The following is a 13,416-nucleotide window of genomic DNA, read 5'->3' as shown; positions in this document are numbered from 1 at the left end:
TGCACAACTCAGAGCTGCAGGTCCCACAAACTGGCAAGGTAATCAAGTGTGAGGTCTTATGAATGCTGTGCCTGGGAAAACTGAATTTATCCCACAGGTGGCTTTGAACACATTAAATAGGTTATTGGTAGATAATGACATTTTGTCTAAGCAGTCCTTGTATTTAGTCCATTTGGAGGAACAAGGTAATCTCACATTACCTGCATTCATGTACATTTGGTAAATATTTGATATTTCACAGCTCAGCTGTCCCTGGAAAGAATGGCCCAAAATTTCACCCGTGGAACAGAAATTATCCTTATAATACTGTGAAAAGACAAATGGCCCCATACTCTTAGTGATCACTGAATACATGTTGCTGCTGCAACAAGGCTTCTGTCTCCTAATTGGCTTTGTAACCTTTACTCACACACAAACATTTTACACTTTTTTTCCTCTTTGCACAGTTTAAAACAAATCTTTGCTCTATAATCCTTAGTTGACTCTGCACTGTTGTGCCGGGAGAGAGTTAAATTCCTTCATAGCAGCTTGCATGGGGCTATGTTTTGGATCTGTGACAACAGTGTGGATAACGCAGGGATGTTTTAGTTACTGCTGAGCAGTGCTTATGCAGCATCAAGGCCTTTCCTGCTTCTCACCTCACCCCACCAGCGAGTAGGCTGGGGGTGCTCAAGAAGTTGGGAGGGGACACAGCCGGGACAGCTGACCCCAACTGACCAAAGGGATATCCCAGACCATACAGTGTTGTGCTCAGCCATAAAAGCTGGGGATGTTTAGAGTGATGGCGTTTGTCTCCCCATGTAACTGTTGCATGTGATGAAGCCCTGCTTTCCTGGAGATGGCTCTAGCCTGTTGATGGGAATTAGTGAATTAATTCCTTGGTTTGCTTTGCTTGTGTGTGCAGTTTTTGCTTTACCTATTAAACTGTCTTTATCTCAAAACCATGAGCTTCAACACTTTCAACCTTTCAATTCTCTCCCTCATCCCATGGCAGGGAATGAGTGAGCAGCTCTGTGGTGCTTAGCTACCAGCTTGTCTTAAAACACAACCATGCAGAGAAGTTCCCTGTTAAGAAACATTTACTCATACTAAAATATTACATAGTAGTTCAATGACTTGAGAGACATTGCAGAAAGTCATCAACTGCAACCCTGAACTTGAATCTTATGTGAATGCTTTTGTGGCCTGTAACAAAGCAAATAATCCTGGAAATCTAAATATTGGAATGTCTTGTTTAGTGTAGCTAGCACAGAAGTATGATCAAAGAGATTTCTCAGTAACCTAATGATGAATGTAAGTGATTTAAGATGAAGAACCCTGAAGAAAACGTAATCCAGATCTATTATTTACCAAAAGAAAATAATTCAGCAAATTAAGAAAATAGGTTTGCAAGAAATGGACAAGTGAAGTTTGGAACATTCAGAAGACTTTGAGAACATCTTCTAGAAGTCATTATAATGAAGACACAATCAGTTTAAAGCCTTCTGAGACACACATACTCACCACCTCTCCCTGGAACCTTGAATGCTGTATCCCAGCATAAAATGTTACTAATTTCTACCTTCTGCTGTAATTATCCCACCTTACTCTTTATTTGCCTTCACATCCTTCCTACCGTATTCTATTTCTGAAAAGCCCTTCTATCATCACTCAGTCTTCAGCTTTTTCTTAACCCAAAGATTCTTACTGCCATTAAGCTTCAAATAAAAGTTGGTGAAGCAGAGCTTTCTCAAAATGTAGGAGAAGCAGACAAATAGGCTTTTGGACAAACAATAAAGATGTTTTGTGAAGAAAACTAGAGATTGATGATGAACAGTGGGGAGAAAGCATTGAAGTTAGAGGTCTCAGGACATTCTGGAAAAAAAAAAAAGAATACTCAGATCTGTCAGTTGCTTCCTGATGGGTAATCTCAGCCAAAGAAAGCCTGTTCATAAGTGGAATTTTTCCAAACTCCAAGAAACATAACCACAAAAGCACATTAGAAACTTACTAATATATTATCTATAAAAAAACTGCAAAATATTACATTGCTTTGGCCAGTTATCAAACTCAACCTCTTCCTTTTGAAGGAGCATGAATGCAGAGTTAGAACTGCTGCCCAACATACCAGGCAAGCGAAAGCAAAGCTGAACACCTCTGTTCCTTGCTATACCACTGCAGAAATGTGTTTACAACCTTCCTCGCTATCCTGTATATTGCTCCTGCCTTTCTCATCTAGTGTGCCAGAACCACTTCCTCTACCTGGGGCTGTCTTAACTGACAATAAAAAGCACAGGTTTAAAACAATAAATTTTACCGGCTGTTCTCAATTTTCTACACCTGGAGAAGCAGCTAAAAATGATTTCAACATTTCTGTTGGCATACCTTTAGATGCATGACCATTTGGTTGCAAAGGTACGAAGTTAATTCTACTAATTATTCTGCCTTACCTCTGTGACACCACAAGTCAACAATGCTATGACAAAATCTGAGATTTATGCTCTGGATTCAGATACCTGCCCCTTTTAGGTAATATCTACAACATATGCTTATTTCAGGGATCTTTTCCTTATTCCTTAAAACAAGCTTATTCATTTGCCCTTTACATTTTGCACAAGAAAGCGCTATTATTTGTTAGGAAGTGCACCCTGAACCAGAACTCCTCCTTTCCTTCTCTTATACATTCCCTATTTGATATACCCTACCCATTCTGACTTTTTTTTTTTTTTTTTGGGGGGGGGGGGGTGTCCTACAATTGCTTATCTCAAAAAATAAAAAATTCTTTGTGCCATATAATAGATTATAATTATATTCCTTTACAGTTTCTAGTCCATTTTATTACAACTCTCCCATCATTCAAATTCAAACTACAGTGACTCATCTTTTAATTTTTTGCCTCCTGTGTTCCACCCCTTTCCTTCCTGCATAAGCAGCATACAGGGTGACTTTAATGTGGAATAATCTTTCAAATTGAATGCAAGTGAAGTATTTCAGATTGCATCTTTTGGTACTTGGATAGTATGATGCAACTTAGTCACAAGAAGGAACTAATGATGAAAGCTAAGCTCTTCTACTGGATTCCAGTGTGTGTGGAAATATTATAAACATTAATTTCTGCCTGGATATTCACAAAAGATTAACCAAATTTGTTAAGGCTAGCTTTCCTCAAATGCCCTTTCTCAAAGTGTGATTAGGAATCACTAACCAGATTGCTTATACAGCTTCTTTTCTCATTTCCTCCATCAGTGATGAAGGAAGTCTTGCTATCCAAACTGTTAGACAGTACTTCAGTTTAGTGAATACTACATTGTCTTCCCCCCAAGTTACTACTCACCAGTTAGACCATAGCGTGGTACTGGAAGTGAATGGAAGCCTCAACTGGACAAATCTACTGACATGAAAGAAATGTTGTGTTATGAAAGTTCTCTATATCAAGTCCAGTAATTACAGACTTTAATTTACTTTGATGAGGGAAAGGCAACTACAGTAGTCAAATCCCACATGAAGATAGAAAGGAAAGAGTTTTAACTATCAATCTGCTTACCTCTCCACACTTTCAGTAACTTGGCAAAAGAACAGGACAGACTCTCCCTTGTCTTTTCAGAACATACCCCACTTTGGGCAACTGAATTGTAGCTGATGTTCTGGAGAAGTTCAGTTACAAACTCCTTATTTTCAGAAACCCACAGGTGAGGAAGAGAAGAGGTAGAGGAAAAAAACCCCCACAAACCAACAGAACAGACCCCACAAAAAGTCTCATCACAACTACAGGAAGATAAAAGCTGTTGACTTAAGTTTTATGAGAAACTACAGCAGTCAAATAGCTGCAAGAGAACGAAACAGGCCAATAAACATTCACTCTTCAGAAAGGAAGCAAAAACTCATCCCAACAGGAAAAGCTGTGATTAACTTTAATCTGCAGTGAGTATTTAATGTAAAGACTTAAAAAGTACTTGTGTCTCAAACTTGAACTGTGATTTCCCTAGACTGAACCAAAGCTTTGTCACAGTTCTTGTTTTGGCATTTGGATAGGAAGTGGAACACAAGATACTGTAGCTAATTCCAGCATTCTCTCCCGGAACCTGTTCTGAAAGAAGAGTTATCAGCAATACTGCCTGAACTTGTACTGAATATGGACTTCACTTTGAAACAAAATAAGCCCTTGCAGCATCGGAAGCTCAGTCAACCCCATTAATGTTCCAATGCAAATCAAATGACAAGAAAAGTGTGGCATGTGAAAAGGAACAATGACAAACTCTTTCCATGCTTAGAAAACTTTACATGAGGAGAAAACTCGCCTCAGAATAACCTACATTCTTCAAAGATTTCAGATTAGGGTGATTTATTACAGAAAACAAGATAATCCCACAGTGATTCATTCTGACTTTTGTTCAGATATCCTAGCATTGCAGCACAGAGAAATCAAGAATCATTTGAAGAAAACACTAATTCAAGCTCTCCAGAATAAAAAGAAATGAAGTAATAAGATTATTACTTATTATATTATACTTATTATTATAAGATTAATGGAAGTCTCAGTAAAAACAAACCAAACAAAAAAGAACCTCAACTCAGTCTAAAGAAAAACTGATCACTCCCTTTAAAATTACTGAGAAAAAAAATCACTGAAACAAATTAGCCTCATACAAATGAATTTTATTTACAATTTTCCAAATTCTCAATCAAATCCAACTTCTCAGTTAAATGTGTAGCATTTCTCCTTTAAAACAAATCAAACATTGTGTTCTTTTTACATCTGCAATATGGAGTCCATTGGTACATGCTATTTGGGGCATCAAATGGAACAAATTTAGATCACTGTGTGTGTTTAACACCAAAGGTATTCCGTGAAGACTCTTTCTTCAAAATGTATCTGCCTCGTGGACAAACACTTCCATAACCACTTTCTAATGACAATTACTTAGAAGGTTTAAAAACCCAGTATTTTATACCAGGATATACCGTTCACATATATTTCAGGGTGTGTTACCATGTTCATATTGCAAAGTTGCCTGCTCTGTAAGCAACGCCACTGAAATCAGACTAAAGATTACTCACAGACTTAGATATTATTCAATGTGAATAAAAATGGCCATTGATGACTTTTACTTGTGTATGTGTAATTATGGGCCAATCTGTACCTGATCTGGTACCAGTGTGATGTGATCTATTCTGAAACTTGAAACCACATGGGTCATTATAATAAAATCTTTTACAGCTGTATTGCACATAAGGTTCCTCAAAAGCACAAATCTACATAACCATGTCCTGAACTCAGAATTTACCTGCTAACTCTCATGAAAAAAATCAACCAGGTGGTAAAATTGTTTGTTTTTCTCATCCCAGTGTCTGTGAATGAAGAGAAGAGGGAGAAGATATATACACTTTGGAATCCATTCCATTATTTGTTTCTTCTGCATGTGATTTGTACTTCAGAGATGAGGATTTAAAAAAAAAAAAAAAAAGCCAGACAGACCTTGGATTGATCTTTAAAAGTACCTCAAAAGTGTAACAAAAATTCAATTTAATTTTGATACATATTAAAACATTTTAGTCAGTTCTGCCCAACAGCATAACAAGACAGAAATGCACAAGACTTTAAACATGCTTTAAAATGACATTCAACAAAGTATTTAAAATTTAATAAATAGCATACAATCACACACAAATACATTTCATACTGGATCTTTAAGCCTACTAAAAACAGACTGGCAAAGAATAAATAAAACAGTAGTTGACATTTTTGTTTTTCAAAGGTGTAGATTCTTCTTGTCACGCTAGTAGCCACATATTAACCTGCTTATCACAAAATTGGAAGTTTTGAGCCTTTTTCCCCACTGATCTGTTTTGCTCCAACATGTAGTATCATAAAAAAAATACATTAAAAGGGATTTATTTTTTTTAAACAACCAGTCTGCAACCAAGTAAACCAGTTTTTAAATACAACGAATAAATAGGGAATTAGTAAAGCAAATTCAATTGCAACAAAAATGCAACACCCCAAGAAAAGAGCCATGGAAATATATAGCCATTGCAATATTAGACAATAATAGTACTTAAAGTGATAGTGCTTGTGCACTAAGCTCATTAGAGACCTTAATATGATTTTAGTGCAAATCCCTTGAGTCCAAACAAGCTTTATACCCTACAGTATTAGGGAAAGATCTATTACCAGTTGGAACTTATTCTGTAGTGTATTTGTACATATCGGATATTCAAAGAACTAATATATTGTAATATCTTCGGCCCTTTTTAACTTCAAATCAAAAAGACTAATGACTGGGGATTTTACGTATTATTTGGCTGTACCATATTAGATTGCAGTTTAGGAAAGTCAGTGCTATAAAAGCTTTTTCCATCAGCTTATCTATTATATCTAGATTTCACAAATCATCGCATTTTGTACTTCTGAAAGAAAAAGAATGCTCCTGGAGAAAGTCTCTCCTCCCTTTAAATAAGTTCACATTATGATGAAATTCAAGAATATTGAGACAAAGTGTTGTAAAAACTCAAAGAAAAGTACATATTTTACATTAACAATCCTTACCAGTATTTAGTATATTAAGTTACAAGTATGTTGGCAATAATACAACAGAGTCAATTCCTAAAGGAAAATAATTCTGTACAAATTCACCTGTTAATGTGGGGTTAAACAGGCAGCCAAATAAGTCTTGAGCAGCCATGTTTCTGGTTTGAACTACAATACCAGGATAAACTAAATTTGAAACTAACTGGGATAACTTCAGTTTAAAGAGTAATCAGATTATACTGGATACACACACTGTGTATTCAGAACCATTAAAACGTTCATAACATCATCCAGTATAAGAAATGTTTAATCAACCACACAGGCTAAAATAGTTTTAACATAATGTCGTCCTGGATTTTTTAAAACTAAAAACTAGTTTTAACTGTGAAGTACAAAACAATGACAGATATTGCTCCAACTTGTACACAATCTTTCCTAAACAATCCGTACCTAGCAGAGTAATAATGCCTCATCGTCACTAGTTTCATTTTTCACTGTTGCTTCTAAGCAAGTGTCGGGTATCTGGGCAGTGTGTACGATGCCACAGCTCTCACAGGGGCCATCTCGACTGCATGACCTTACACCGTGATGTGTTGCACTGTAAGGCTGTCTAAGCCCTGGTCCTTGATCTGAGCTGAGATCAAGTAGAGGTCTTGAACAGTCATTCATGTCAAAGTCTGATGCTACATCAGAGACTGGAATTAACATTTCAACATCATCATCCTCTTCTCTTCCACTTACCCCATTATCAAGCTGTCTCAAAGGACTTTGGTTCTGATTCACTGAGCTTGATCTCCCTAAAGTAAAGCGTACCCAGCGTAAGCCTTGAGTCATACGACTTAGTGCGCTAGTGAGCTGGTGACGTGCGGGACTTGTGCTTGGGGGCTCTACACTTGTCACTTCTCTTCCACTATCCGTGTTACCGCTACTGCTGCTCTGAGCAGAGGAACTCCCGCATGCTCCAACTGTTGCTTCTATTGCTGTTGCAGGTGGGACTTTCTGAGGCAAGGTGGCAGCAACACCACCAACTGCTCCTGCTGTGTCTCTTCTTTCATTTTCTGTGTCTGTATCATCAGATTCCACTGAAAACAGACTTCTGTGAGTATTATTTCTTTCAGCTTCTCTACTAGTACTTTGGCTGGCAACATCATCTCCATCTGCTGAGACCAATGCCAATGATCCAGAATGACGTGACCTTGCAAAATTAAAAATTCGATTCCAAATGTTACTTGATCTGCCAGCAATAGGAAGTCTGATTGAGGTAAATCCAAGCTGAGATCGTACTGCTAGTCTCAGGTTTTCCAGAACTGAAGCCTAAAGGAGAAGACAAGGAACAATCAAGTGTTGACATTATGTTGGCACTGTTCTAACAAAGGAAGAACAACTATTGTGCAAAATGGCATATAACCACAAAGTTAAATGTAGAGTCTTAAATATTAAAAAAATGCTGCATCTTTAATATTGAGGATCTGGTGTATGTAGCAATAGGCTATTTTATGAACAAAGCAGGCATGAAAAAAGTCTAGATTCTCTTGAGAAAAAAAGACATTAGGAACCAGGAAATTAAGCAGAGGTACACATGGAAGAAAAAGGGGAATAACAGAGCAATAAAGCATAGATAGTACACTTTTGCCCAAATCAAGAACCTCTAAATAAAGCCAAAGTGAAAACCAAGGCACTATGACCTGAATATGGAACACTGATTACAGAGAAGCACATCCACAAACCCAGTGCAGAGCCAGTACAGCAGGTATGCAAGATCTGTCACACACAGTCTTACCAAGAAGATGAAGTAGTCACTGTGGATTTTAGAGTACAGGACATAGAAACATGCCTTAAAAAGTTTAGTATTTAAAAATTAAATCTTTCAGAAAGATTTAACAGAGGTGACCTTTCCTTTTCTACTATCACAAGGCTACCTGTAATAGAGACTGAATTAAACATCCTCTCTAGCAGAGTCTTTTAGTCTGATTTTTTTCCTGTTCTGGCATAATTAGTTAAATCTTGTTTCAAAACACTTTAATGCTTCTGTTTAAGTAAAATTATCTTAGGTGTTCTAAACCATACATTATACAAATTCAGTATACATTTTCTAGTCATTCAGTTATAGAACACATACCTGACTTCTGCCTAAAACCTTATGTAACTTTTAAATTGTAAGGCAACACAAACATATTAACACATTTGATGTAGGTCTCCCTTACTCAAACTTACAGAAAACGGTGTCTCAGCTAAGTAGATCAATTCTTAAACACTAGGGTGTAAGTTCTGCCAGATGCCCACAATTCTGAAAACATTCACTGATGTGTTTAATTACATGACAAAGTGTATGCTCACATTTTTTAATAAAGATTATGGCAAAAATATAGAATATTCCTCAGAAGAGCCTCCCCCCCACCCCCTCCCCAACTGAACATTTAATATACAGGCATATTATTTCACTTTGTTTACAAACACTGAACTTCAGTATTCTCATGCTGTTACCTTCGGATCCCTTCCACAATCCTTCAGATGTCACAGGGAATACACAGCACAGTATCCAAACAATACTTTAATGCAAAACTTACCTCTTCCAATAGTTCACAGAATTATATTTGAATTCAAGCACATAAACACTTATGTTCAGTAGCCTTACTTTCAAAGGCTACTGGAGGGACTGCTACCCATCCTTGAAAATCCAGCTAAGTTAGTTTGTTCTAAGTTACCTGTACCAGAGGACTTACACATCTGGGCATGACAACTGCACTGTCTTAATCTTCCGTGACCTAACCCTACCTCAAGAGGCTTGTGAGCATAGCTGCATCACAAACTGGTGAAGCTTAATTTTGGAAAAGAGGACAGGCAAGCCAAATTTGTAAAAGCACAGAATTGTTTTTGAACAGAAACATACTGATCTTTATTATAACCATGATAACCCATCCAATAAGAATGAGGGATTCTACAGTGGTCATTATAGGCATTCATTAATAAGCTCATTAATAAATTTTAGTGCTAATCTAACTACTGAAAAATTTCACAATGTCTTCTTTCTGTTTTCAGAGTCTTTCATGGAAACTGCAACATATTTTCCTCTTTTTCTCTGAAAAATCCTTTGTGACAGATCACAGATGCTGCTTGTGAAGATGTATGTGTGAAAGAAAAAGTGACATCTATGGCAGAATAAGTGTAATGAAATCAGTTCTGTTCAAAATAAAAAACCAATTCCTCTTCTTATGGTCTTGTATTTTCTTACATACTCAGCAATATTAGCTAAGAGTAAACTTTGCTGTATTAACTGCAACACACAATACAAGATGCCAACCATAATACATCACCACAGTAGGATTCCTAGACTGAGACCTTTCTTCTATTTGACAAGAGTGTTATAAGCCTTTTTTTTTTTTTTTTTAAAGGAAAAAGTTGTTTTGGCAGAAGCTCATTCATCAGCCAAATAAGAAATGTGCTCATAATCCATCCGAGAATCAAGATGCCTAGACACTATTAACTCCCATTTACTAGCTTTTACTTTGTTAGTCATTCCTGTTAATTTTATATGGTGTTACAGCCTTGCCTTTGCCATCATCTATGCATAGTGGGCATGATCGTACCTAAAAACATACACAGAGGTTATATGAACTATCATTTTGTATAAGAAGTCTCAATTCTTCTTTCCTAAATTTCAAGGTGCCAGCTTGCAGTCTTAATTTATAAGCAACATGCATACAGAACACAAAACTAGATCTACCAATCTTTTACTTTTCATGCAAGAGGGATTCTATAGAGTGAATCGCTGGTATTCATTAACAAGAAAAAAAGCCTGCAAAGAAAACTGTGATGCTGCCGTATCATGATTTTGTCCAATTGCTAATCCTTAGTATGATAGTATTGGCATGAAGGGAAGAAAAGAAAATGCTATAGAATAAGAAAATGCAGATGAAAGTTAAAATATCTTTATTTCAGTCTCCTTAAAATTTAAGTGGTCTGTCTGCTATTTTGGAATCTTACCTGATTTGGTGAACAAACAGGAAAATCTTCAACTGGTGGAATTAAACCCTGGGCAATTAACTGTCCATAGGATGGAGGAGCTTCTCTTCTTAACAGTTCAGCCTCAACCCTTGACAAATGAGTTTCAAATGATCTTTCAAAGAGAAAAATAAATTTTGTAATACATAAGACTTATGATGTGTATAATATATAATTTTAGAAATACATCAGACTATTATAATCTGAAATAATAAATTTCAGCAGATGAAGTTTTATTAATTTAATTGACAAAGAATATACAGTAAGTCCTTGCAGTCATTCCTATGGGTCTGTCCAGCTGAGACACGAACAACAATATCAACCTGACTATAATTTTTTTTTTTTTTTTTTTAAAAAAAGCATGGACTAAATATAAAAGGCACCATGAAAGATGCTTATATTATTTTAGAAAAATTGAAGAATGTGTAATCCTGGTATGAGATAGTCTACAATAGAATAAACATACTGTTAAATATAGACTTGAGATATTTAATTGCAGAAATGCAGATTTTCCACACTTTCTTTTTGGTAGCAACATCTGAAAGCTTAACTTTCAATAGTTAAGCGATCAGAATACTTCTATTCCCAACTAATGTTTTTACTGTCAAAGAAGAAGGAACAATGCCTTTAGAAATCACATGCAACAATAACCGCATATCAATAAAAATGTTTCAAGTATAACAATAGAAGATATGAAAGTACTTTAAAAATTTAAGTTCTCAAGACCATCTGTTCTACTTACCTTCGCTCAAACATCCTGAGTGAGTACAATTTACAAGTACATCCCAGTGCAATGACAAGCAGCAATCCACAGATAAGACTCCCAATGACAGCTGCAGTTATTACTCTAGTGGGCACAATGACTGGGCAATTCTCTTCATCACTGCCATCACCACAGTCATCTTGAGAATCACAAACCCAGCTCTCAAACACACAGCGGTTGTTTTTACAATGAAAGTTTCCTGGCTGACAAAAGAAACAATTTTTTTCATCTGACCCATTAGGGCAATGATTCTGGTAGTTGCAGCGATCTGAACGGGGGTAGCAAACACCATTTCGAGAGCATGGAAACTCATCTCTTTGGCACATAGTGCAGTTGGTTTCATCCCTTCCATTTGGACAGTGCCAGTAGCCGTCACATCGTTGCTGCTCTGTGTAGCAACCCCAATTTCCACCACATGGGATTTCCCAGGGCAAACAGAAGCCATCTACTTGATAGGTGGCATTGAATCCTCTTGCAGCATTCACTTTGTCAGCACAAAAATGAACTCTTATCTGTCCTGAGGATGAAACAACTGTGAGGGGAGCATGAGAGTCAAACGCTGTTAGCACACGCAACAGCCTCCGTGGATTCTCCTCTAATCCATCATATATTTTGACATAGTCTCCATAACCTGTACCATCAAGTTTAAAATCAGTGAATCGCAAAATTACTTTGCGATGATCACCAGTGTCTATCAGCCAGGTGCAGTTGCTTCCAGGTGGATAGAAGTCAGGATAATTGGGAGAACTGAAAGTACCATAAAAATATTTTAACCACTGCCCACATGTTGGCACATGACAGTCTACTTCATCTCCTAGGTCAAGACAATCAATGTTACCATCACATTTTAAAGATTCTGGAAGGCAAGTGTAAAGCTTGGTGAAGCGAGAAAGACACTGGAACTGATTGTAAGCACAAGGTTGAAAGGAAGAAGCTGTCTGAGGATTAGCTTTGGCACAGATTTCTTCATCTGAGTTGTCTCCACATTCATCCATATTATTACATTTCCAACTTTCTGGAATACACTTCCCATTAGCACAATGAAACTGGTCACAATCACAATTTGGTTCATCAGATTTCCCTGAAACAAATGAAATTATAAAACGTATCTATTTAGAATTTAGCACTTTATAGTTTGTATCACATTTATTCATGGTACCAGCTAGTTCAAAAAGGCAAAACAACTATTTAAAGTCTTTGTAAATTACTACAACTTCAAGTAAGTTTCAAGATAAAACAGTTTTTTCAAGTCGAAATTCTGTTAACACATCAGCATAAGCCTCAACCTTAGCTGCTTTCAGTCATATAACTAACCCAAGCAAGAAAATAATGCTCATTTACAGTGCTTGAAAAATCTGGCTTCTAAAGTGCTAAAAATAAGTCAGAAAAACACCGTTTCTCTCCTCTATCACTCAAAATACAGAAATATTGTGTCCTGCAGTACCGGTTACCTCCTGAAATTTTACCTTGTAAAAGCAGTCAGACCTCTCCTGTCTTTGTAGGTTCCTACTTTGTACCAAAGGATCTATGGTAAGAGAGAAGATGACGGTTGAAGATCACCTATTACCAACCAACCGAAGAGAAACCTCCGTCCTCACCTCTTCCTACTGCTCCCACCTCTCCTCCAGCAACTAAGGGGAGAGGTGCAGCAAATCTAGAAAATACATGCTTGCCTGAAGAGAAATTTATACTTTAAAAGTTAAGGATCCACGTAGTGGTCTAGAAAACATGGAAGTGGGCGGGGGGGGTGGGCGGTGTTTTTGTTTTGGGTTTTGGGGGGTGTGTCAAGGAAATGTGGTCTACTGGCTACTACCATAATTGCAAGATCAAAAATATTTTTTTCCAGGCCTTCACTTGTTAGAGTTCCAACCATGTTAAATGCATGGGAAGCAAGCTGGGAAGAAAGATATTTTAGCTCTGCAATGGCTTAGCTGAGTCAAATACCGCCATAACATTTAAAATTACTGCAATTTCTAAAAAACATGATACAAACTGTAAAATTTGCTATAAAACAAACTGCTGCGGTCAATCCTCCAAAACAATTCCAAAATCTGCAATGCAGATGGACCTACACAGAATTAATTTGGGAAATAAATTAGACAAACATATACTAAATCTAAATACCACTATACTTAGGGTTTAA

At 36.8% G+C, this 13,416-nt stretch overlaps 1 protein-coding gene across 1 annotated transcript in view; it reads right to left on the bottom strand.

Moving 5' to 3' along the window:
- Window positions 1-4,614: 4,614 nt before the first annotated feature.
- The window catches only part of LRP12 (LDL receptor related protein 12), a 50,415-nt gene continuing 41,613 nt past the window's right edge, over window positions 4,615-13,416 (bottom strand). Inside the window, exons 5-7 of the mRNA XM_074898553.1 lie at window positions 11,253-12,354; window positions 10,493-10,625; window positions 4,615-7,822 (exon numbers count right to left, since the gene is read on the bottom strand). Of these exons, the coding sequence (XP_074754654.1) occupies window positions 6,959-7,822; window positions 10,493-10,625; window positions 11,253-12,354 (2,099 nt within the window). The 3' untranslated portion in view covers window positions 4,615-6,958. The remainder of the gene's footprint in view (window positions 7,823-10,492; window positions 10,626-11,252; window positions 12,355-13,416) is intronic.

Source organism: Athene noctua, chromosome 2, assembly GCF_965140245.1.
Source record: "Athene noctua chromosome 2, bAthNoc1.hap1.1, whole genome shotgun sequence".
NCBI classification, from domain to species: domain Eukaryota; kingdom Metazoa; phylum Chordata; class Aves; order Strigiformes; family Strigidae; genus Athene; species Athene noctua.
The sequence above is the reverse complement of the archived record's forward strand: the minus strand, read 5'-3'. Positions and strand labels throughout refer to the sequence as shown.